The sequence below is a fragment of the Poecile atricapillus genome, chromosome 5 (genome assembly GCF_030490865.1).
Source record: "Poecile atricapillus isolate bPoeAtr1 chromosome 5, bPoeAtr1.hap1, whole genome shotgun sequence".
In the NCBI taxonomy this organism is placed as follows: domain Eukaryota; kingdom Metazoa; phylum Chordata; class Aves; order Passeriformes; family Paridae; genus Poecile; species Poecile atricapillus.
Window position 1 is genome coordinate 12,495,562 of NC_081253.1, and position 21,393 is coordinate 12,516,954.

Below are 21,393 nucleotides of genomic sequence, written 5' to 3' on the forward strand. Positions count from 1 at the left end.
AACAGCAACATGATTTACCTGAAGGCAGTGTACAGCTGCTACGGGATCCAGGTCAGGGAGGTGACGACACCTTTGCAAAGCCAAAACTTAGGTGGCTTAGTAATTGTTGTTCTACAAATATTATTCAGTCTCTAAAATAGAAAAATGAGGTTATTTGGATATTAAATACCAGTAAATCTGTAATGGTTTACTCCTCTTTTTATTTTGTTTGAAACTGTGTATTGAAAGCAAGGTCAGCTCTATGGCCAACTCTACCTTGCCAGTTCCTGTTTAGCAGAAGAGGAACCAGACTGCTCTGAGACAAGGCAATGCTGATTTACCCAGGGGCTGAAGATGATGTTAGTCACTTGCACCATCCATTCTTTGGAAATGAGCCCCATTGTGGTCTTACAGGATCCTTCTCCAGACTGCCTCTGACCACAACAAAAATGTCCCTTTCTACTGGATGCTCCATAGAAAAAGATAAGCCACCCACAGCACAGTAAGTTGCTCTCTGTGGTGTGTCACCAACTGGAGTCTCCCTGCCCAGGTCTGTAGGTGCTGTGTGGGGCAGGGAAGGTGTTTTCCATTTCCCAACAGCCCTGAATATGGCAGGGTGGGTTAGGTGGCAGAAGGCTTTGCATACCTCGCTATTTTCAGCACCCTAGGATTGTCAAAGATGCAATCCTTGCTGGAAAACACTCCTTGCTATAAACAAGTTGATGAACATAGAAGACAACAGCCATACTTTACCCATTGGCCACTATTCCATATTCTGTTGTTAATCTGCTCCTTTCCCCTCCTCCTCCCCTCCATTATGCTGCAATAGCTGCTAGTTGCTAAAGGAACTGAAGGAACAATTAAGCTTTAGAAAAAGCAGATAATTTCTCACATGCGGTGCTGAGTACGCAGCAGATGTGACTCAAGAGACATGCTGTTTTCAGGCAAGCATTCCCAAGGGTTTAGATAAAAATAATGATGAGGTGTTTCAGCAGAAATCTAGTTATTTTTAAGTGGAAGGGCTCTAGGGGGTATTAAAAGAGCTCCCTGAAAATGCCATCATCTTCTTGTGTGTGGGATCCCCTAGCATTAGGAGTGTATAATTAAAACTATTAAGCCAGTAGTCAGGCTAGACAGGGATTCTGGTAGGGAAGTGATTACAAGGGTGATGGTCAAAGAGGGTGGTTGCAAAGATCACACAATTTCTGATTTCCTAGAGGTTTTCAAAACAGAACAAATGAAATGCCTACAGGGAGATCTTCCTGCAGAAGGCAGAGGCAAGTCTCAAGGACCAGAATTTGAAATGGATGGCTTCAGCTGCTGCAGCTCTGTTCAGCCAGCACTGGGAGAAATGCTGTGATGGCTGGGAACCGCATCTCAGCTGACATAGCATGTTGCTTCTTCACTGAAGTGTGCAGCCCACATCCAACCAAAGAGTCCATGAGAGACACTTCTTTCCAATATCCCCCTGCTTAATCCATTCCCAGCATCTGTTCCCACACCACAGGAGACAGAGTCAGCAGAGCCAGCATTACCCTAAGCAGCTTGCAGAGCCAGTCACAGGCTTTTGCCAGCCTCTGGCTATGATGAAGACTGGACAAATTAACATGTTTCCATTAGCCTCATTCACCTGAAAAATAATCAGCAGCCAACTCACTTCTAAAAAGAGGCCTGGCAAAGGGTCAAGAAATGAAATGTAGCAGCAAATAGACAAGTATGGACAACTAAGTTTGCGATGATCCATCATCTTGGATGGATCTTCAATATCCAATACCAGGATTTTCTGCGCGCAGACACATAAATCTCAGGCATTCATACTCTGCCAATATTTTAAGTCTTGCCCACAAAGCATATTTGAATAGGATTCAAGCTGATGAAAAGCAAGTTGCTACTTTTAAACAGGTTTGGTGACCATGTGAATGGAGCCAATGGATTCAGTCCAGCAGATGACATTCAATTAAAGACAAATTTGCCACTGCAGTTCTTACTGCCAGGAAAGGTGTGAAAGAACACGTGGCCCCTCCAGGATGTGCACAGCCATATTTCTGGTGCTACAGACGGCAGTTTGAATGCTTGCAGGTTTTTTGTCTTGTCTTTTCATAAGGAATATTTAGTCCTTGCTGTTTTCAGGGAGACATTTTAGATACAGTCAGCTTATGAAGAGACACATCCCACTTGAATAATTTTAAAAACACCTCTTTCTTTCAAGTCACCAACTTAGTGAAGGAGGGAGAAGAAGAAACATTGAGCCAAAGTCCATAAACAGATTTTTTTTCCTGCGTGTGTGAGATGAGCCTGGGAAAAGCAAAACAATTAATCTACCCACGAGTGGCTTTGCAGGGAAAGGTTAAGGAACAATAGAGAGTGATTTAAATTGCACCACTTTACATGCATTTATGAGGGAGAAATTCAACACCCAAATAACAAATTCAGTTCAGATTTTACTTCCTTTCTCCCTTCCCCTCCACCCCCCTCCCCCAAAAATGACATACCCTTCCATCTGTAAATTACTTTAATTTAAATACTTCCAGGTTAACAAAATGTCTTAAAGTTTGACACGTCCGAAGTTACAAAACAGAAACAAAACTTCTTGACAAAGGGTAAGGAAAAAAAAAAAATAATCCAAGCCCAAACCTCCTTTCCTAAGCTGGAGTTTATGGTCTGTGAGCTGGCGACCCTCCAGAGTCTGACACAATGTCTGGAGCACCCAGAGCAGCTGGAACTAATTTTCTTCCTCCAAATCTATGCACTTTCATATGAAGTTGTGTTTTGGCACTGCCGCCCAAGAGAGAGTTCAGTGCAAAAAATCTAAGCCTGGCCGTTGTTTCTTTGCAACCCAACACTTGCTGAGCAAACAACAAAAAGGAAGAAGAGGACAAAAAAAATTAAGCAAAAGAAAAACCCTTTCCCTTCCCCCACACATACACAGACAACTGTACCAAACAGGGGGGCTATTCAAGGCTGTTCAGAAATGGGTCACAAAGAGAAATGTTTGCAGATAAAACCAACACTTTTTTTTTAACTTCTGCCTTGTTTGGTTTTTTTTAATAAACATCATGGAGGCCCCTGGAAGGTGCTGGGGATGTTTGAGAGTTGAGGTCCTGCCGATCCCTTCCGCCTCCCACTGGCACGGCTCCCACGCTGGCCCTGATGTGCAGCCCCTCTCCGGGGGGGTCCGGACCCTCTGAGCCGCCTCCTCCAAGCCTGAGCTGCCGTGGGGAGCCCGAGGGGCCACGGGGCCATGTGGGCATCAGCATCCAGCTGTGGCTCCTTGCCTGGGCCGGTGGTGGGTCAAGAGGGGAGGAGGGAGGCAGCCAAGGCACTCCCAGGGTGTCCCGTCACAAAATCACACACTGGAGTTTATGGGAGCCCGTGGCTCTGTCCCCTCGCCATTTGGTCTTTTTCTTCTTCTTCTGGCTTTTCTCTGGGATCTGTTGCCTGTTTTGGGAGACAGAGAAGAAAGCAGGAAGGTGAAACATAAGGCTGGGTTGGATCCAGAGCCCTGGGCAGCCTGCAGAGCAGCATCTTGGTGTGCATGTGCGTATTTGCATACATATCTCCATATACCCTTCCAGCACTGCATGGCTTTTCATGCCACACAGCTGAGAACTGCCTGCACTCTTCAGGAAGGAGGAAAGAAGCCATTAAGGCTAGTGGCAGGGATCTATGTCCTGCCAGGGCATTATGCCTCTGGGGTGAACTGCTGCCTCCTACCCTGCTACCAGAGCTGCTCTGGGAAACAGGGATGCTCTAAGCAATGCAACATCATCCATTACACTGCTGCTGACAGAGTAGGGAAGAGGATGAGAGAGATACAGAGAGCACAGACAAATACACTCTTCTGCCTTTCAGCTGGCATTGCCCTTAGCCAGCTGCACTGATGCAGACTTGGTGATGGAGAGGGGATAAAAAATAATAAACCAAAACCAGAATTTGCTGCCAATGGGGCTCTGGCTTCCTCTGAAGCTGTGAAGAGCACCTGAGCACAGAATGAGCTGACCCCAGAAAGATGTCCCTGGCTGTGTGAAGTCAGAGCCACCAGGAACACACAGGTGAGAGCCTTCCTGCACTGTGCTATGGAGCTGTGAGCAGCCTCTAAAGCATTCTGTTCAAGGTTTCTCCCTGTCCAGCAAGATGAGGCATTGCCCAAATGCCTGTTTGCAACTGCACCCAACTGCAGCAGCTACTCTGCCAGCCCAGCAGTGCAAACCCAGCAGAAGGCTCTGTAGCTCTAACACCGACAGGCAGCCTGCAGATGTAGATTTTAGTGCAAGATAAAGCATACAAACACCAGCAGCTTCCGTAGATTCAAACCTGAGAGTCTGAACAGTTCAAAAGCAGCCTGTTTGTCATGTAGTTTGCCAGGCATTAAACCAAGAGTGCATACCAAGTAATCCAGACCAGGATGAGACATCATTGTGGCGTAAGTCACTATGGCTTTAGCTGATGTTTCTCTTACAGCCCCAGCTTCCAAATTCTTGCAACCATCTGAAAAACTCGGCTTTGACTAGTAAGACTTTTTATCAGTGAATATGAAGGCTGGAGGCATGAAAACCATACCTTAAAGCTCAAAACTAGAAAGATGAAATCTATTTTTAAATCTGGATAAAGACTAAGTAACCACAAGCTGTTCACATACTCTTCTGGATCTGTTTTAGAGATGCAGAAATCATACCCTGGGCCTGCTCAAGGCTTCTGCTGTGACAGCTCCTGTGTGTGTACTGCTGCAGCATAAAAGGGGCATCAGGAAATTTAAAACATCTATCAGGTGGACTCAATCACCCCACTCCTTTCTGGATTACCTCCAGACAACAGTTTCTTGCATGAAGCTAAATACACTGGGAGTCAGCCAAATGCAAGGAGCACAAACCCTGAAGGAGCATCCTCACCCTGAGAGCTCACAAGAGCTCTGAGGAAGCCCTTCATTTGCAAAGCACTCCATCAATGACAGTCATCAGGGAGCTGAAATTCACATTTTATTTGAAAAAGCTCACTTGAAAGCTAGAAAAACAATACTTGGTGGGTGATGCTACCCTTGCCTGTGGACACTTTGTAACATCCAAAAACCAAGCAAAGCTGCTTTGTGGCCAGTGACCAGCCAGATCACACAGCATCTCCCTGCTCTCTGACTTAACCTGAATTCCAGCTCTTGTGAACATTTTTGGTGCCTTTGACATCACAGAGGGTTTCACCTGGCTGGCAAGGACTTTCACAGTAGCTAGTAGGGAAACTGAGGTGTACCACTTATCTTTGGGCTTATGGAGTGCATTTTCATGGCTTGAAATTAGTAATGCCTCATTACAATACACGCCTCCTTTCAGCCTGCCTGGAATTGTGTTATGTAGAGAAAGCAAACAAAGCCTTTCCATCTTATTTTGGCTGTTTTCCTTTCCTGCAGAGCAGAATAGATTGTGGTAAGAGCTTGCTGCAGCACAAAAGTAGTATCTAGCCAGCTAATACCGAGTTACAGAACAGTTGGGAAAGAGCCTGGGACACTTCCAACTCAGCTCTCCAAAGACTTTCTGCCCTCTGCTTTTGAGACATGTGGGAAGAGTGGGCAGTACCATCTGCTTTTGATGGAGGCTGGCTTGAGGCTGTGCTAGGATATTCACAAGTACAGATATGCTGTGAATAAATGCCTTGTGGTTTAATTGCCAGGCGAGGCACTTCGACTGCACGGCAGGGAGGAGCATGATTCCAGCTCAGCCCCCTCCCAAAACATGAAAAATGAGGGCCCAGAAAATCTGGCAGACAGCTACTGCCAGAAAAACAAATCTCAGAGAGAAGTGAGGTTATCAGCCGAGATGCTGGGATGTGTGTGCAGCTCTTTTCCTGCAGGGGAGCCAGTGTTTGGGAAGGCAGTCCCTCCCTGCTGGCAGTGGAGCAGGGCTTCACCCGGAGACTGTGTATGCCAGAAGGAGCAAAGGCAGCTCATGCCAAAACTGGGAACAAACCTCTGCAGTCTGAGGAAACCTGGGGTTTAGCCATTAGGTCATGCAGTTTCTCATATAAAATGGCTTAATTTTTTCCATTTAGTTAGCAGAAAATGTTAGAAGTCACAACATTAGAATTTTGTAGAATTTTTTGCCAGTCCATTTTAACTTCTGGCAAGGCAAGACCCTGAGAAGACAAAACTACGAAAACTCAAATTACTGGTCCAGAGCTTTCTATGCCAGCCTTTTAGAGCTGGTCATTATAATACACTTTTTGTTCATTGAATAAAAAATTTTCATTATGGCCACAGCTACTTCTTACTGTGCCTGGTACTGACATCCTGCACAGGTAACTAAGTGCTAGTAACATACCTAAGCAGATATAGGACAATAAAGTTAATAAGCACCAGAAACATCCCACCCCCAAGAAAACCTGGCTCCCCAGCAACTGGCTCCTGACTCTCTGGGCCATGACTCCTGCACATCCTATCCATGGGCAGTAAAGGAAGGGAGGAGTTTGCAGCTTACCTTATTACCCTCACAAGATCATGGAAGGCCTTGTCCACGTTTAGAGGTGGGTCCTTGGCACTCGTTTCTATATAGGGAATCTGGAGGAGAGAAGTGTATCATGAAAAAGATCAGTAACAGCCTACCTGTTGGGATAATACCAGTTTCAAAATGAAAAGCCTAAAGGCTGGAGAAATGGGCTGCTAATACCACGGAAATTCAGGTAAATAAAATGTTGCCATGACACCGCTATCAACACCCTCACTCTCGAAGCAAGGTCAGGGAGCGATTACAAAAGGTCTGGAATAAGCACCAGGCTAAACAGCTGCTATCAGAGCTCTGGGTTTGGGGGAGAATAACCCCAGACTTCATGTCGGCAGATGTTCTCTCCCCCTGAGCTGTGCTCACAGACATGAAAATAGCCGAAGGTTGTTGAAAGACCAGCACTTGCCAAAAATTCTTGCTTGCCACATTTTATTGGGACTACTGCATGAATATTTCATGACTACAATTCCCCTTCAGTGTAAAATGATCTTCCCCTTCAAAGTCTGACAGCCAGATGGGGCCTCCTAGAGTGCTTGTCCAGCACACTGGCAGATTTATAAAACTGCCTCTGATAAGGTATTTTCATGCATGGCCTTTTCCAAGGCGTGTGTATACAGATGGATACAACATGCTGTGCTGCAGTTTAGGTGTCCTGGCTCTGACAGAAACCAGATTCCTAGGGGAGGGGGGGAAAGTGAACCTGCCCTGCCAAGCTCCCATCGTGGATTGCTCAGAAACCACCACACAGCTTGTCCTTTAGGCACAGCAAGCTGCAAAGGGGTTCAGGCTTGTTTGCCTTTAACCTTTCCATTCAGTTCCACCTCCTAAGGGAGTTGTTGTCTCCCTCTGGGTATTCAGGGCTGCTGGCATTTAGAGGTGATTAGTGGAGCAGCATGTGATCTACACCCATCTAAGACCAATTTCTCAGGCTAAGCTAACAGCATGAATAATGCAGAGCTAAGATGGTGGGCCAGATTTATATAGGCTTAACAACCCAGTTAACTTCATTATCTTTAACAAGCTCAGGCACCTGGATATACCTCCTGATGCCTAACTCTGCCTTTTCACTCCAGGAGAGCACACTTTCTTCCCTCATCCTGAACGCTTCAGACACGCTGTACCTAAGTCTTACCACAGCTCTGGTAGAGCCTGGTGCACAGCAGAGGTTCTGGTTTCAGTGATGAGTTGGCCCTACTGAAAGGAGACTGCATAGCTGCTACTTTGTAGTAGTCAAAAATGTATTTAAAAATGTTTAATTGTAAGCTTTAATTCAGCTCCTAATGAGCACAGATTTAAGTTCTGAACACCTGTAATAGGACTTTCAATAACTAAATAATCCTGCAAACTTACGTTATGTTTTGTTGCCATTTCTCTCCCCTGTTCTCTTGTAATTTTCCGTAAGTGCATTAGATCAACTTTGTTTGCCACCAAAATCATTGGAAAAGACTCCCTGGAAAAAATCAAAAACACCACCCAATTATTAGCAGACTACAACAAAAATTATGAGCATAAATTTCACTTTTTGATGCTGACATCATCAAACATTTTCAGCTACAAACATACCACGTATGTGTAAAGAAATACAAAGAAAATCCCCAGGCTCTGCTATACATATGTTCATATTGAAAAAATTCACTTGACAAGTTGCATGCATGCACACATTCATTGCTATTTGTAGGAACCTCAGAACTTATTGTCACCATTCTTGCTATGCCTGATGATAACTAAGCCTGAAGATCCAACTAGGTGAAGAAAGATCTAGAGACATCAAGAGACAAAGACAGATCTTGGACAGGAGACTGGGACTCTTTTGTAGCAGTTAAGGCATCTCAGTAACTGCATATCTTGGCAAGATGCTGAGGGATGATGGAAGAATTGGAATAATTTCATTCCTGGTCATCCACTGCGAGCAACCGTGGGGGAAGGAAAGATGGACTCTGGAAGCTGGTGCTTAGAGGGGCATCAAATGGTGGAGAAAATCAGTGGAAGCAAAAAGATGCCCATCAGCTGTTACCACAAGACAAACTGAGCTTGGCAGTGGTAGCTGGGAGGAGGCTGGAGGGAATCAAAGAGATTTGCTAAGCTTCCAATGCTATTACCTACCATCTCCTGTTTCTAATCCCAGAAAAAAATACCAAACCCATCTCTTCTCTGTAATAATACTCAGTATTTCCTTAGCTACCAGGCATGTAAGTGCCTGTCTCCAGCCACCACCTGCAAAGATCCATCTATCCACAACTCCTGTGCAAGGCTCTCCCCCTGCAGAAAGCTCCACTGTTCCAGTGATAAACAGAACCAAGGCTGGGAGCCATGGGAGGTGCTGGCAGTGCCACTCTCTCCTCTGGCTTCATGAAACAGAGCAATCAGCTGCTGCAGGGCCTCTTAGCCACTGCTGGGAGGGAGGAGGTCCCTTCTGATCACTGTCAGTTACTGCAGTATTGTTGTCTTATACTTAACTTTAAACCCTCCTAAGTGATCCCAGTGTTCCCTGCTGTAACAGAGCTGATTTTACTGGGGTAAGGAGCAGCTGGCCATACTCATTCCCTGGGTAACTCTGGATTTTTAAACAGCGTTTCTGGGTCATTTTTCATTGAGATGATAAGAGCTCCATATTCCCTCTGGCATCTTTCCCCATTGCTCTGGCTGGAAAAATACTGTACTGCACTCTGCATTTTAAATGAGTCTTAGAGTTATTCATTTTGATAATGTGACGGTGATTTAATGTTAATACCTGAGCATTGATATATCTTGACTCTGATCCTTCTGAAGCAAAATATTTGCTTGTCTGGATTATTTGATTGCTTTTTGGCTTGCAGCACATTGATTAGAAAGGGATTACTTTTGGATGGTTTCTCATTTGCCTTGTTTACATCAGGCATAAAACTCTATGGGGACTTTGTTCCCTATTGTAAGCTGTACAACTGCTAGTAGGACAAAGCTGCTACAGTTGGAAATTTTAATATAATGAAAGTTGCAGAAAGAAATGGGAGGAAGGCTTTGAATAGCCCTGCTAACACAGCAGCCTGCAATTCTTTTGGATTTTAAAGCAGCCAAAACTGCCTGCCAGACAGGAGGGTGATGCTCTGCTCCCAGCTACCTGTGGGTTTTGCAGGAGGGATTTTTACTCACGCTGCTCCCACTGCTGCAATTTGCTGACCAAGCTCAGGTTCTGGGTGAAGCATTAATACGCTCCTCATGCTCGGAGTGGTGCTGAGTGAGGAAACACAAACAACCTCACCAGCCTGTTTCACTTCCTGCCTCTCACACTGCTGCAGCATTTGCACGGCGTATGGAGGGTAAAAGTTTCAGTCCAGAGCAAACAGCGAACACTGCATCTTATTTTCACCAAGTTAAATTAGATAAAATCAGCATCAGATTGGGGCAGGTTACAGGAAATTCTGTCCCCGTCTCCTTCAGCTTTTAGAAACAGATTTACTTTGCCCCAAGCTAAGCCAGCATTGCTTAGACTGCTGTGATCTGAGTGACTGACATTCTTCTTCGTTTCCATTAAATCAAAGGGTGGTTTTTCCTTTACTTTTTACTCTTGTGGGCTACACTTTGGATGCTTTACTGGAAGAGCTGTCAGCTGTGAACCTCACATGATACGAGTCCACCCTTCCTGTGGGGAAGTTATTCAGAGCTGTGAAAGGAAGCCAGCAACGAGGCCCAAACCCTCTGGTGACTTTTCTTGATGACTTCCATAATTAAAAGCCATTATGAGCGGAAAAACTAAGTGTTTCAAATCTGCAGACATATAAGGGCTTAATTCACACCCCACCCAGTGAGGATGGATCCATTGCTTCTTGAACCAGGATGGGAAGAGGGAGTTACCTTGGAGATAAACCAGCAGCTTCCCCTCACTCTGCCAGGACACATTTATTTACCATGATTAAGGTCCCAGTGCTATCTTCTCCCCTGCACATGGAAGGAGGAGAGAGGTGACCTCTCTTGCTGTCTTTTCAGGCACAGACAGATGTTTTATTCTGTGCAATTGTTTGCTGCAGAGCACAGTGCATTAACTACATTACATCCCTGGTAAGAAATACAGTTCCTTCCAGCATGAGTTTTTTCCCCTTCAAGACACTTGTCCACACCCCTAAATAATGCAGGGCCTTCGAAGGCGTGTTTGGCACAAGCCTGGGAAAGGAAGATGGTACCAGCACACACAAAATAATCAGGGCTGAATGCTTGCTGACTCCCTGCTGGTGCCTGCACTGTGCACAGAGCATCCTTTCCCCTCTTCGGAGCTGAGCTGGTTACCTTCAAAGGTGTCTGATCTCTTTCTCATACTGCTCTGCCAGGCCATTCTGGCAGAAGTTTCTCCCTTCCAAGTGCATTTTCACTCCATTGTAACACTACTGACCCTTTCCATGTTGAAAGCACTTCATGCTTATGAGAAGAAGTAAACCACTTATTCACCACACTGAGGTCCACAAATCCCACACAAGGATTCATCTCAGGACACCCAGAAGGCAGAAGTTAGGGTGAGATGTGCAACCAGGATGGTTGGCAGCCTGGTGGGCCAGGCAGTGCCCAGCCCCATGGCACCCACCTGTCCTTGACTCGGAGGATCAGCTGGTGGAACCGGTCCACGTGCTCGAAGCTGGCCTTGTCTGTCACCGAGTAGACAATAAGGAAACCATCTCCAGTCCTCATGTACTGCTCCCTCATTGCACTGAACTCCTCTTGGCCTGCAGTATCCAGAACTAGGACAGAAGAGACAAAGGTTTTTAGTTCTTGTGAGGGACCTGTAGTTGCTGGCACCACTGTGTGTCCATTCTGCCTCTGCAGGGCTTGCTCAAAGACTGTAAGATCTGATGAAATCAAATTGGATGGACAAGGGGTTTCTGTCCCAGACTTCACTCATCCCCATGTGTCTAAGTTGGGAGCAGATGGAGAGGAAGATGACTATGTGGATTTAATTTTCATTTTCCAGTACCAAATACTGATCACTGATTTTGGAGAGTTGCTCCTCTGGCAAGATATGGCTCAAAGTATTTCACAGCCCTCCCAACTTTTCCCTCTCTCAGCAAAGAAAACCAAAGACTGGAAGATTAGCTAAAAGCCAGTTTAAATGTCAGGGATAACCTACAAAATGCAGGGTGAAGCGGAGCTGGGAGACAACCCAAAGTAACAGCTACAATATTTTTCCTTTTCTCAACACCTGGATATTATTTCTAGACAATTTTGTCCTTTCAGAGTGAGTCTTGGGGAACTCCCCTTAAATATTTAGTCCCACATGGTGTGGGATACTAAGAAGCCAACTAAAGCAGATGGAAAAGCTTTAAGTGCCTTGCATATCCAATACAGTGATCACATTTCTATGAATCCATGTTCAAATCCCCTAAAACACCTCAGTTGTGACAGCCACCCAGATGCTGTTCCCCACTAGATTAAACCTAATGGAATCTTAACTTGTTGGTTCTCCACAGATCTGTCTCGCAGGGCATCCCACCACCTGTGGAACAAGCTACCCCAGCCTTCTGGGCAAACACCACATCCTGATACACACATCAGCGCTAGTTCCTGAACCCCAGCTTTGTGCACAGCCACGATTTTGAGTGGCAGGAGGAGGGTGCAAGAGGAGTTCATCAGTTTAGGCTATGCCAGTACCAACATGGGGTGCACTCAAGGTGCATCAGCTGCTCAGAAGCACTAGTCCTAATGCATCGTTGCACTCCAGAGGCAAACGTGGGACCTTAATGATGACTGGGAACATTTTCACATTCCAGTCCACTGGGCTTGGTGGGAAAACTGTTTTGCCTCTGCTGTGCATCCATGGTGTAAACATCTGCTGCCCACAAGAGATGGGGAAAGCCCAGGGCAGCCATGGTTGGAGACAGTGGCAGGAGCATACTGCTGACAGAGCAGCAGGGCTCCATACAGGTTTGTCTAGTCTGAACAGACCCACAGACCCAGCAAGGTGTTCCCTGTAGGGGTAAGTGCTCAGGCTGCCCCAGTTTCCAGATGGGACCATGATAAAGACTACTTTGCTGCATCAGCACAGGTGGACATGCTGCATGTCACAGCGTACCCCATGAGCCAGCCACACCTCCATTGCTTGTCTGGAGGAGAGAGAACTACACTGGACAACTTAGAGACCTTGCTTAGTGATGGCAGGCCCTTTAAAGCCTTCAGCCTCATTTGTTCTCCTGCCTTAACTGCTGTTGAACGTCTGTTTTCATGAGTTCTTAAGGTAAAAAAGAGCTTCTAGGCTTTTGCAAAGATCCTAAGATTTAAGTTTATTTGCCAAGATTGTTGGAAAGTCACCTGAGTCTCTTCATAGCCTCTTATCCTGCTCCTCCCCTCTAAATCTAGGAAGCAAGGGTTTCAGCTCAAAGGCATTAAGGTTATTCTTAAGGACTGTACCAAAAAACACAAAGAAAGAAAAAGGAAATAGAAAAACCCAAAGAGACTGCATGTGCTGGTAAATTTCTATGCCCTGGGCAAAATTGCTACCATGGAATAAGGCCAGGACTCTGGAGCTGGGACAGAAGAGGAAATTAATCTCTCCTACCTGCCCAACCTGTACGGAGAGGCTGGGCTGCCCTCATCTGACTCCTGCAGCAGCTAGACACGGTGTCAGGGCAGGGCTGAGAGCTGACAGCCAGCACACAAACCCAACCTGTGGTGGAGTAGGAGAGCTCCCTGCTGAGAGCTGAGGCCTCCTGCCCTCCCTCCCCCTGAGACAGGGCAGGTGCCCCAGCACAAGCTGTGGGCAGGAAGGTGGAGATGGATGTGCTGTATCCTGCATGGTAATTTGCTTAGGGACTTCCCCTTGTTCTAGCACATTTGCAAACTTCCCATGAAACACGTAAGAAGCATCCAGCTCTGCCTTTGCACCCATCAGGCCATCCCCAGCTGCTGCCCCTCCAAAGCTCTGCATCCTCTGGGAGAAGGGCAAGCCCTGGTGGGCTGCGGGGATACCCCACTGCATGGGCCTCTCCAGCCTTGCCTGGATCTTGGCCATCACACTAAACACAGGCAGAGCTGCTGTGTCAGCAGCTGCTATTTCAAGGGAATTCACTTGCAGCATTGATAAAAGGGTGAGCAAGTCCAGACAGCATTTAAAATTGCACTTTGAAAGTGCATATAAAAGACACACAGCAGTGAAGGTTAATCTCAGATGGGTTATTCATACCATGTTAAGCATTGTGTAGATGGCCAGAGAAAGTCCTTGTCTTAATTTTAAAGATGCTCTATATCAAGGCAAACCCCCAGCCACACTTCTGTGCTTTGTGAGTTGTCAACAATAGAGGAGTGTGATCTAGATTTCTGTAGGCAGGACAGGACCACATCCTAAAAGCATCAGCACCAAAAAAGGGCCAGATGTAAGTGGCTTTGCTTGTGGTGTTACCTTGCAGCATAAAAGCTTCAAGAAGACTCCTACCTACAGAAATGGGAAAGTGGCAAGGAGAAACCTTGGGAAGGGGTAAATCACAATGTGACTGGCTTCCCAAAGGGGTGAGGAGATTTAGCCAGCATTCGCCTTCTTTTAAAACTCCTGTTTCTACAGACAGGATGCCAGAAGACAGAAATAACCAGGAGTAGAGAACTGTGAGCTGGTACACTTTAAACCACCTGTTGCCCCACCGGCAGCACATAAATGCCAGCATGGACCAAAGCACAGCGAGTTTCTCCTACCTCATTCTTCCAAGAACTGAAATTTGAGTCATAGGTTGCCAGTGCATTGTTAAGGACTTCCAACAGAAAACCTGGTGAAGTTCTCACAAATTTGACTTAAGAAGCAATGAGGAACAATTGGGACAGCATTTGGGTAAGCTGAAGGAGAGAGGAGCTGAGGAGGATGTCTGATGTAGGAACAGACATCCAAAGAGGGCAAAGCCATTTACAGCTATCATGAGACCAGCTGGAGACTAAACTAAGAGCAATTAGGCTGTGAGAGCCCAGCAGGGAGGTCTCCTGCTTTGCAGGTAAGAGGTTGCTGAGTGAAGATATGCCCTTTTCCACTTTCCAGTGGATGTGACCCCCAGCTGCTGTGATGAACTCCTTGCTAATTGAACCCTGCCCCTTTAGAGCTCTCCACACCATTTTCCTGTGAATCCTGATGGGTTATGCAAGAGTGCAGCTGCCTAGAGAGAGCACTTCTGAGCAGGCACAGGAGCCCAGGAATACATGGGAATTCGTGCTCCAAAACAGAAGCCCTTGGTGCTTCAAGGTGTATCATGTGGCAATGTCTCTGCAACTGACAGTGCTCTGAGTGCCCATCCAGACAAAGGCACTTGGTGGATCTAAACCAAGGGCAGAGACACACTGTGAACTTTTAAGTCAACAATGGCATTGCTTTTTCTGAAGTCTAGGCTGGATTCAGTTCAAACACAGCATTCCCAGCCTTCGAGGAGCTCAGATCTGGTTGTGCAGGTGAGTTCTTCTCTTTTCATATCTAGGCAAAACTTCCTCCTACATCTTTACCTTTACACTGGCAGGCAGCTGAGTGTATAGGTCACCTCAAGAGAATTTCTCTGCTGTCCATGGCATCTAGAGGGGATAAAGATAAACTGACAGGCACGTTAACACATTTTCTGTCCTTCAGCCCTTGGGTTTCACTGCCCTGCAGCTTGGTACTGAACCTCATGGGAAAATTTAACTTGAATTACCAAGTCAAACTAAAAAGCCTCAGGCTGAGGAAAGCCACCTCCAGAGTGTCAGTCTTCTCCCATCAGCAGCACTCTGGGAGGGGGCACTCCTATCAGCCACTGGTTTCAGCTGAGGAATTGGTATTCTGGGAACTGCACAGGTGGGGTACTGGGGTCACAGCTCCTATTCTGTATTCCCACACACCAAGTCACCTTGAAGAGGCATGAGGTGCCCTTGCCATGCCTAAGGCAAGACAGATGCTTCACTTGGTCACTCTGATGCTTCTGCTCCTTCTCAGACACAGCCAAGCTGCCCCTGGCATGACAACTTTCCTCAGCAAAAAACACATGATAGGAAAACACTGGGGCTTTTATGAGCCATTCTTCTGTGCCCTAGCTAAATACACAGATGCTATAACATGGAAAACCCAAGTACTTGAATTCTTGCCCTTTCTTTAAGCAAAAAGAAGAGAGGAGTCTTCAGGAGAAAGGCTTCCACATCAATAAACAGAATAAAGATGCAAGCCCTTAAAGGAGCTCTTTCTCTAACAAGGAGCAAGTATTCAAAGCCTTGTGCTTTCCATGTTGCAACACCAAAATTTTCCTGGCAGGAAAAAAATTCCTCACAACCCAAGACAAAACCTCCTCTTTCATAGTTGCAAAATCCTAGCAATTAAGGGAGGGGAAATACTGTACACACAAATAAAAGAATGAAAGTCCAAATTTAACTTGAATTTTAATGCTCTCAGTGATGCTACTGAAAGTCAAAATTAGCAGAAACGAGAAGAAAGCAAGCCACAAACCAACCCTTCTGCCTGCAAATCTGAAGAGACCTTTGATCTCCTTCTGGCCCCTCATGGTCAAGTTCCTTCAAGTTTCCCAAGAAGAAAAGCAGACAGTGTGCCCAGGGATGACTAGCAGAAAAAACCCTCAACAAAAATGGATGCAAGGATTGTTGGGAATGGTAGAGAAGTGTGGGGGAAGGAATGGAGCTTAGTGTGACTGCACAGGGTGCACACCAGGCTGAGCAGGTCAGGCTCAGCACAAGGGCACCCCAGGATTGGGAGGAGGTCTTGGGAAGAGAACTAGAAGGGAAACTGAAGTTCAGGAGCAGAGAGACAACTTCTAGGCTGTGAGAGTTCCATCAAAATCATACCAAGGAAAGAAAAGGGAAGGCAAGGGAGACCACAGCTTCCTTTCATCCAACACAATTCCTTGTTTGGCCAGTACCAATTGGCACAGCCTACTGACAGCTAAGAGTTCAGCTCAATTCCCCAGCAAGACCAAGCCATGTGCTTGTGGTCATCTCTTCATCTCCCTTTGCTTGACACCTTTTTATCTCTGTGTGGTGTATGAGCCATAAGGAATTCTGAACCATAGGGAATTTTTGCCATATTAAGGTATTCCAATTTTGGCTTCATGCCCAGATTAATAACTCCAGACTGGCATTTTTCAGCTACTCCAAAAGAAATCCTCTGCTACTTACTAAGTTAGCCTGCACATAGAAAGGAGTGTGCAAAATTAATCACAGCAATGCAATTGGAGCAAGAGCTAATCAAAGCAGATTAACCCTGGCTCCCACTTAATTCTGACCTCATGTCTGTACAGCACCTGCGTCTGAGTGCATTTCACCAAGCACAGCACTGTGCTGATTTCAGCACAACCAGCAGGGAATAAACCAAGATAACATACGCAGAGAAAATTGGAGGCTGATCCTAAAGGCTCATTAGAGTGGCAGCAACCAAAAAAATGGGCTAGCCACAAATTGCCTGTGCATCTTTGATTCAGGTTAAGTGTCCTCTTCCTCTCTACAACACTCGTCTTCCAAACACTGCATCGATGGTCTTCTAAAGCTGGCATAAGGTCAACAATAAAGTGGTTTTGTGTAGTGGGAACATGAAAACGACAAACACAGGTTCCCCAATCTTCTGGGAGGCAGGGAACTATAACAGACAGCTCTATGGTGAGAAAGATAGAGAGATGTGCCCAAGCCCAAGAACAAACAGATAAAAGAAGATTCTGAATGTAGCTTTTGCTCCGAAATCTAAAATAAAACCCTATTCCATTTCAGTCTACTTTCAATGAGAGATTTCAGCAAAGGAAAAAAATGCAAGTCAAACATTTCATCATGCAGACAGTTACTACTTGAATAGATGTGGGTGAAGGTCTTCATGGAGGGAAGCCAAATGCTTTATGCAAGCTGGCTAGCAGAAGAGTTTTTTTTACCATAATGCTGGTGCAGTTACAAAATGCTTGAGATGCTTTTTACAGAACTACTCAGGCAATAGCCTGGAAAAAGGTGAGATGTTTCCCTTTTTTTTTGAAGTTGTTGGATGTCTATGAATTTGGTTTTTTAAAAATAATAACTTTTCTGAAAATTTCAAGACTTATAGAGCCCCTCAGGCTATATCCTCACTTGGTTGTTCATATTCCAAAACTAGTTCCTATTTTAGGGGTGGGCAGCTGCTTCTGCCCACCAAGCACTGCATGAAACCACAGCTTGTAAAAGCTTTGGTCATAAAGAACAACTGGAAAGTCTAAGATTTATCATGATGCATCTTTACCCTACCTATCATGTTTATCCCTAATTTTATACCATAAGTGATTCATGTAGCCACAACAAGAGCAGCTGTCCCAGTATATGGTGACCTCTGAGAATGGCCTAGATCCAAAGCCTGTGACAGAGAGCTGTGGCAAATGACAGGAGTGTTAGTCAGTCCTGGTGCCCTGTTTCTGCTAGGCAGATGAAAAAGGGTCTCATCCTTTTTCAGGCAAGAATATTGCCTTTCTTCCAAAATTGTGATTGTTCAAAGTCTCAAGTGGTAGGAAAGAGAAGCAGCTGCAGTTTCACTTCACTGGCCGTGAAGCATCTGTGGGCACACAAACTCTGGAAGTCAGGGATTCCCAACATGCCATTCAAGGCCACAGCTGAATTCAGTTCAGCCCAAGTACAGCCATTTAGGTCCATCTGAGCAAAAGAATGGCTTTTTCATTAAAACAAAGGGTTACGTTTCTGCTTGCTGGAAAACAATTTCTTTTACCACTCCCACTCAGATCAGGTTTGATTGGGTTTTTTGTTGCTTTGATTTTTTTTTTTTTGTCTAAGCAAAAATTCCAAATATTCAGTAAAAGATTACTTTTTTACTTTTCAATAATTTGCAAATTGCAGGTGTTTCAGCCAACACCAATATGTACAGCAGCTGGTACTGTTATATTAGAACATGAGGCATACCAGTGAAGATAAAGATTGCTCAGTTTAGAAGGCTGGATTCTGGACCCAAAATAATGAATTTAATTTACAGCAGGACTGGATTTTTCTTTTACACCGGACTGGCATTTTAAAAATAAGGGTGCATGTATACATTATGAGATGGTTAACTGGGAGCAGATATCTCTGATGCAGATGACAAGAAGAGACATTTCAGCACCAATTTCACAAATACTCCCTCATATCAACTATTAACATATTCAAATGAACAAAAGTTGGCAAGATTAACTTGTTTTGTTGTTTTCTGGTTTTGAATAAAAGCTGTTCTTTTAAGGACTTTGTGGCCATTTGCACTCACTAAATTATACCTGATAAATCCTTAAGAGTACAATTAAGTTTCCAGACCAAGCTAACAGTGCACACAGCAAACCCCAGCAGCACCCACATTCCACCACTCATGACAATCCCCCAGCTTTCTGTCCCCACACACCAATGACACTTGGGCAGACACCAAAGATCTTGAGCACTGTCTTGACAAGAGGGTGGAGGCAGAATTTGGCAGAAGTGAGGCTAAATTTAGTTCACTTATGTTAGTGGCCACATACATGAACTTGGGTAATTAAGGAACAAAATGCTTGCTTTCATGTACTGCCTAATTATTGTATAAAGCAAAACAAAACTTACATTTAAGAGCAAGATTGCCTTTGTACCTGTGGTTAGTCTGCCTCATATGCAGCACAAATGAAGAAGCTGCAGCTTTAGGTAATACAGGGCTTTCTCCTCACCTCCTAATCAAGTCACTTTTCTTTTGTTTGGGTGGTGGTTGTTTTTCTTTTTGTTTGTTTTGTTTTTTGGTCGGTGGTGTGTTTCACTGTTGTTTGATTTAAAAAAAAAAAAAAAATAAATAAGGCAGTTTTTCTTCAAAGAACTGAGAACTCTTGGCTACAACAATTCTCCAGGCTGGTACCTGACCCATATTTAAATGAAACAGGTACTTAAATATTAAAACATCACACCTAAATAACTGGAGTTAAGAGCTATAACAATTCTTCACTGTCAGTGGACAACAGCTCTGATTAAATGTTCTTTCTGGTTATAACCCTCACTCACCCACCCATTGTCATTTCCTGGGGATGAGCTCAACCACATTGAAGTATGATTAGCAATAGCCACCTGGCAGTGCTGTAATTCACCTGCTGCAGAAGCCTACTCCAAATGCCAATGAGAATACATAGTTTTCACAGGCCTGCAAGCAACATTTCTTTGCAGAGCTGGAACCAATGCAACTGGAAGGAGAAGCTTTGCTGGAGACCAGCTGCAGACCATGCACTGCAGCTCCAGTTCCTGCCAGCCCACAGCAGAGCAGGAGGGACACAGGGACACAACATGCTGCGGGCGACACTGAGGTCTATCTGCAATTATGCTCAGCTAGAAGGGAAAGGGGATTGTGAGAGCAGCTTGCTTACCATCAAGAATTGCCCATTGCCCATCTATTTCTGTGTGCTTCAGGTAGGAGTCTTCAATAGTTGGGTCATAGTCTGGCACAAAAATCTTCTGGAAAAACTGAATAGTGAGAGCACTCTTCCCCACACCACCATCTCCAACAACGACCAGCTTGTACGTGGGGAGGTTTTCGCTGGGAACGGCACTTGTAGCCATGCTTCCAGTGTGCTGAACCTGCTGGAGAAAGAGATCACCTCCAATCACTCAGCAGCAGTGACAAGAGGGCAACATGCACAAGGCAGCTTTTACCTGCTGCCTAACAAGTGAGAATGAAGGCAGCTCTGACCTAACAAAATCCTTTTGGACAGGAGCAGCAGTATCAGCCCTTCCTAACAGCTCTACTCCAGCTCAGAGCCAGCACTTACAAGTGCAGACAACTCCACCACTGTGCCTTGTTTACTCCTGTCTTGTCTACAAGCATTGCAAACTGTCACCAAAAATGTACATGCAGTGCCTATGCCATTGCATACCGTTTCTACAGGGGATGGGTCCACATGGTAATGACAAAAACCACCCTGGCTCAGTGCACCTATCAAGCTCCTGACAGTTTCCTGCTGCCAGTGACCAAATCCCATTGATAAATCATATTTGTGCTATTCCTTAATAGCTCATGTTTAACCCAAGGTATAGCAAGCATTAAATGGTCTGTTACATCCCAGAGCCAGATCTGCAGGCACAGCTGGTGGTGATGGACGAAACAGGAGTTAAAGGTCCAATCCTGGCTCTGCCAGCAGACAAAAATGCACTTAGCTGCTTTCTTCTCTCTCACTTTCAAGTTTGGGAAATAAAAACAAGAAGGCAGCAGGCCAGGAACAACAGGTGGTTTTTGTTTTGCCTTTTTTTTTTTAAACCCCTCAACCCTGCCATGGCAGGAAGGCTGGTGCCTGTGGCTGTGACACAGCCAGGAGAGCAGCTTCCTGGCAGCATGGTCACACTGCTCCCCTCACCTCAGAGCTGCCTCCTAAAAGAAAGATGAAAAAAATTCCCTGGCTGAAACTGGCCAACAGCACAGGTATGTGGAGAAAGGAGAAGAGGAAGCCGGTGCTGACTGGCCCATTTCAACATTCAGCAGCAGAGACTGCTTGTTTAAACCAGGCAGGAGGTTCTGTACTCGTAAGTGCCCTGCACCCACCCATGGGCAGCAGTGATGCTGACTCAGATCACAGAGGAAACAGGTGGCCATCTCCCAGATCTGAATGGCCACTGCATTTTCTGGGAGGTCTTTCACACCCTTAAAGAGAAAAGAATAATAATAATAATAAAAAAAATCCATTATAATGATAAGGCCAAAGACAAGGCAGTTCATTTTCTTGGTATTGGTTTTCTTGAAAATACTGTTCAGTGCAGCAGCAGCTGTTGTGACAGTTTCTGCAGGCACCTGCTCCCAGACACTCTGGTTTTGCTGGTGCCCCTTGGGCTGCAGGTGCTGGCTGGGCTCAGCACTGAGGTGGGACCAGGACTGCTCTGAGGGAACCTCCATAAACTGTTGGCTCCCAGCTTTTATCCCCACCAACCCACACATGCTTTTAGAGGCTTTCCCAATAACCCTAGGGATTTCTTCTTTATTAAAAAGACAACTTTGACTTTCTCATTCTCAGAAACCACCAAGCAAGGGTGATGT

The 21,393-nt window shown here is 45.4% G+C and overlaps 1 protein-coding gene across 6 annotated transcripts in view; it reads right to left on the reverse strand.

The window, feature by feature from the left end:
* Positions 1–2,473: 2,473 nt before the first annotated feature.
* Positions 2,474–21,393, reverse strand: part of MRAS (muscle RAS oncogene homolog) — a 38,546-nt gene continuing 19,626 nt past the window's right edge. For 3 of the 6 annotated variants that reach the window (XM_058840014.1, XM_058840012.1, XM_058840013.1), the window contains 4 exons: positions 11,017–11,170; positions 7,815–7,914; positions 6,441–6,520; positions 2,474–3,417 (listed from right to left, as the gene is read on the reverse strand). In XM_058840014.1, coding sequence (XP_058695997.1) covers positions 3,318–3,417; positions 6,441–6,520; positions 7,815–7,914; positions 11,017–11,170 — 434 coding nt within the window. In that variant the 3' untranslated portion in view covers positions 2,474–3,317. Of the gene's footprint in view, positions 3,418–6,440; positions 6,521–7,814; positions 7,915–11,016; positions 11,171–19,735; positions 19,950–21,393 lie in introns of all 6 variants that reach the window. The other 3 variants (XM_058840009.1, XM_058840011.1, XM_058840010.1) reach the window with 2 other exon arrangements.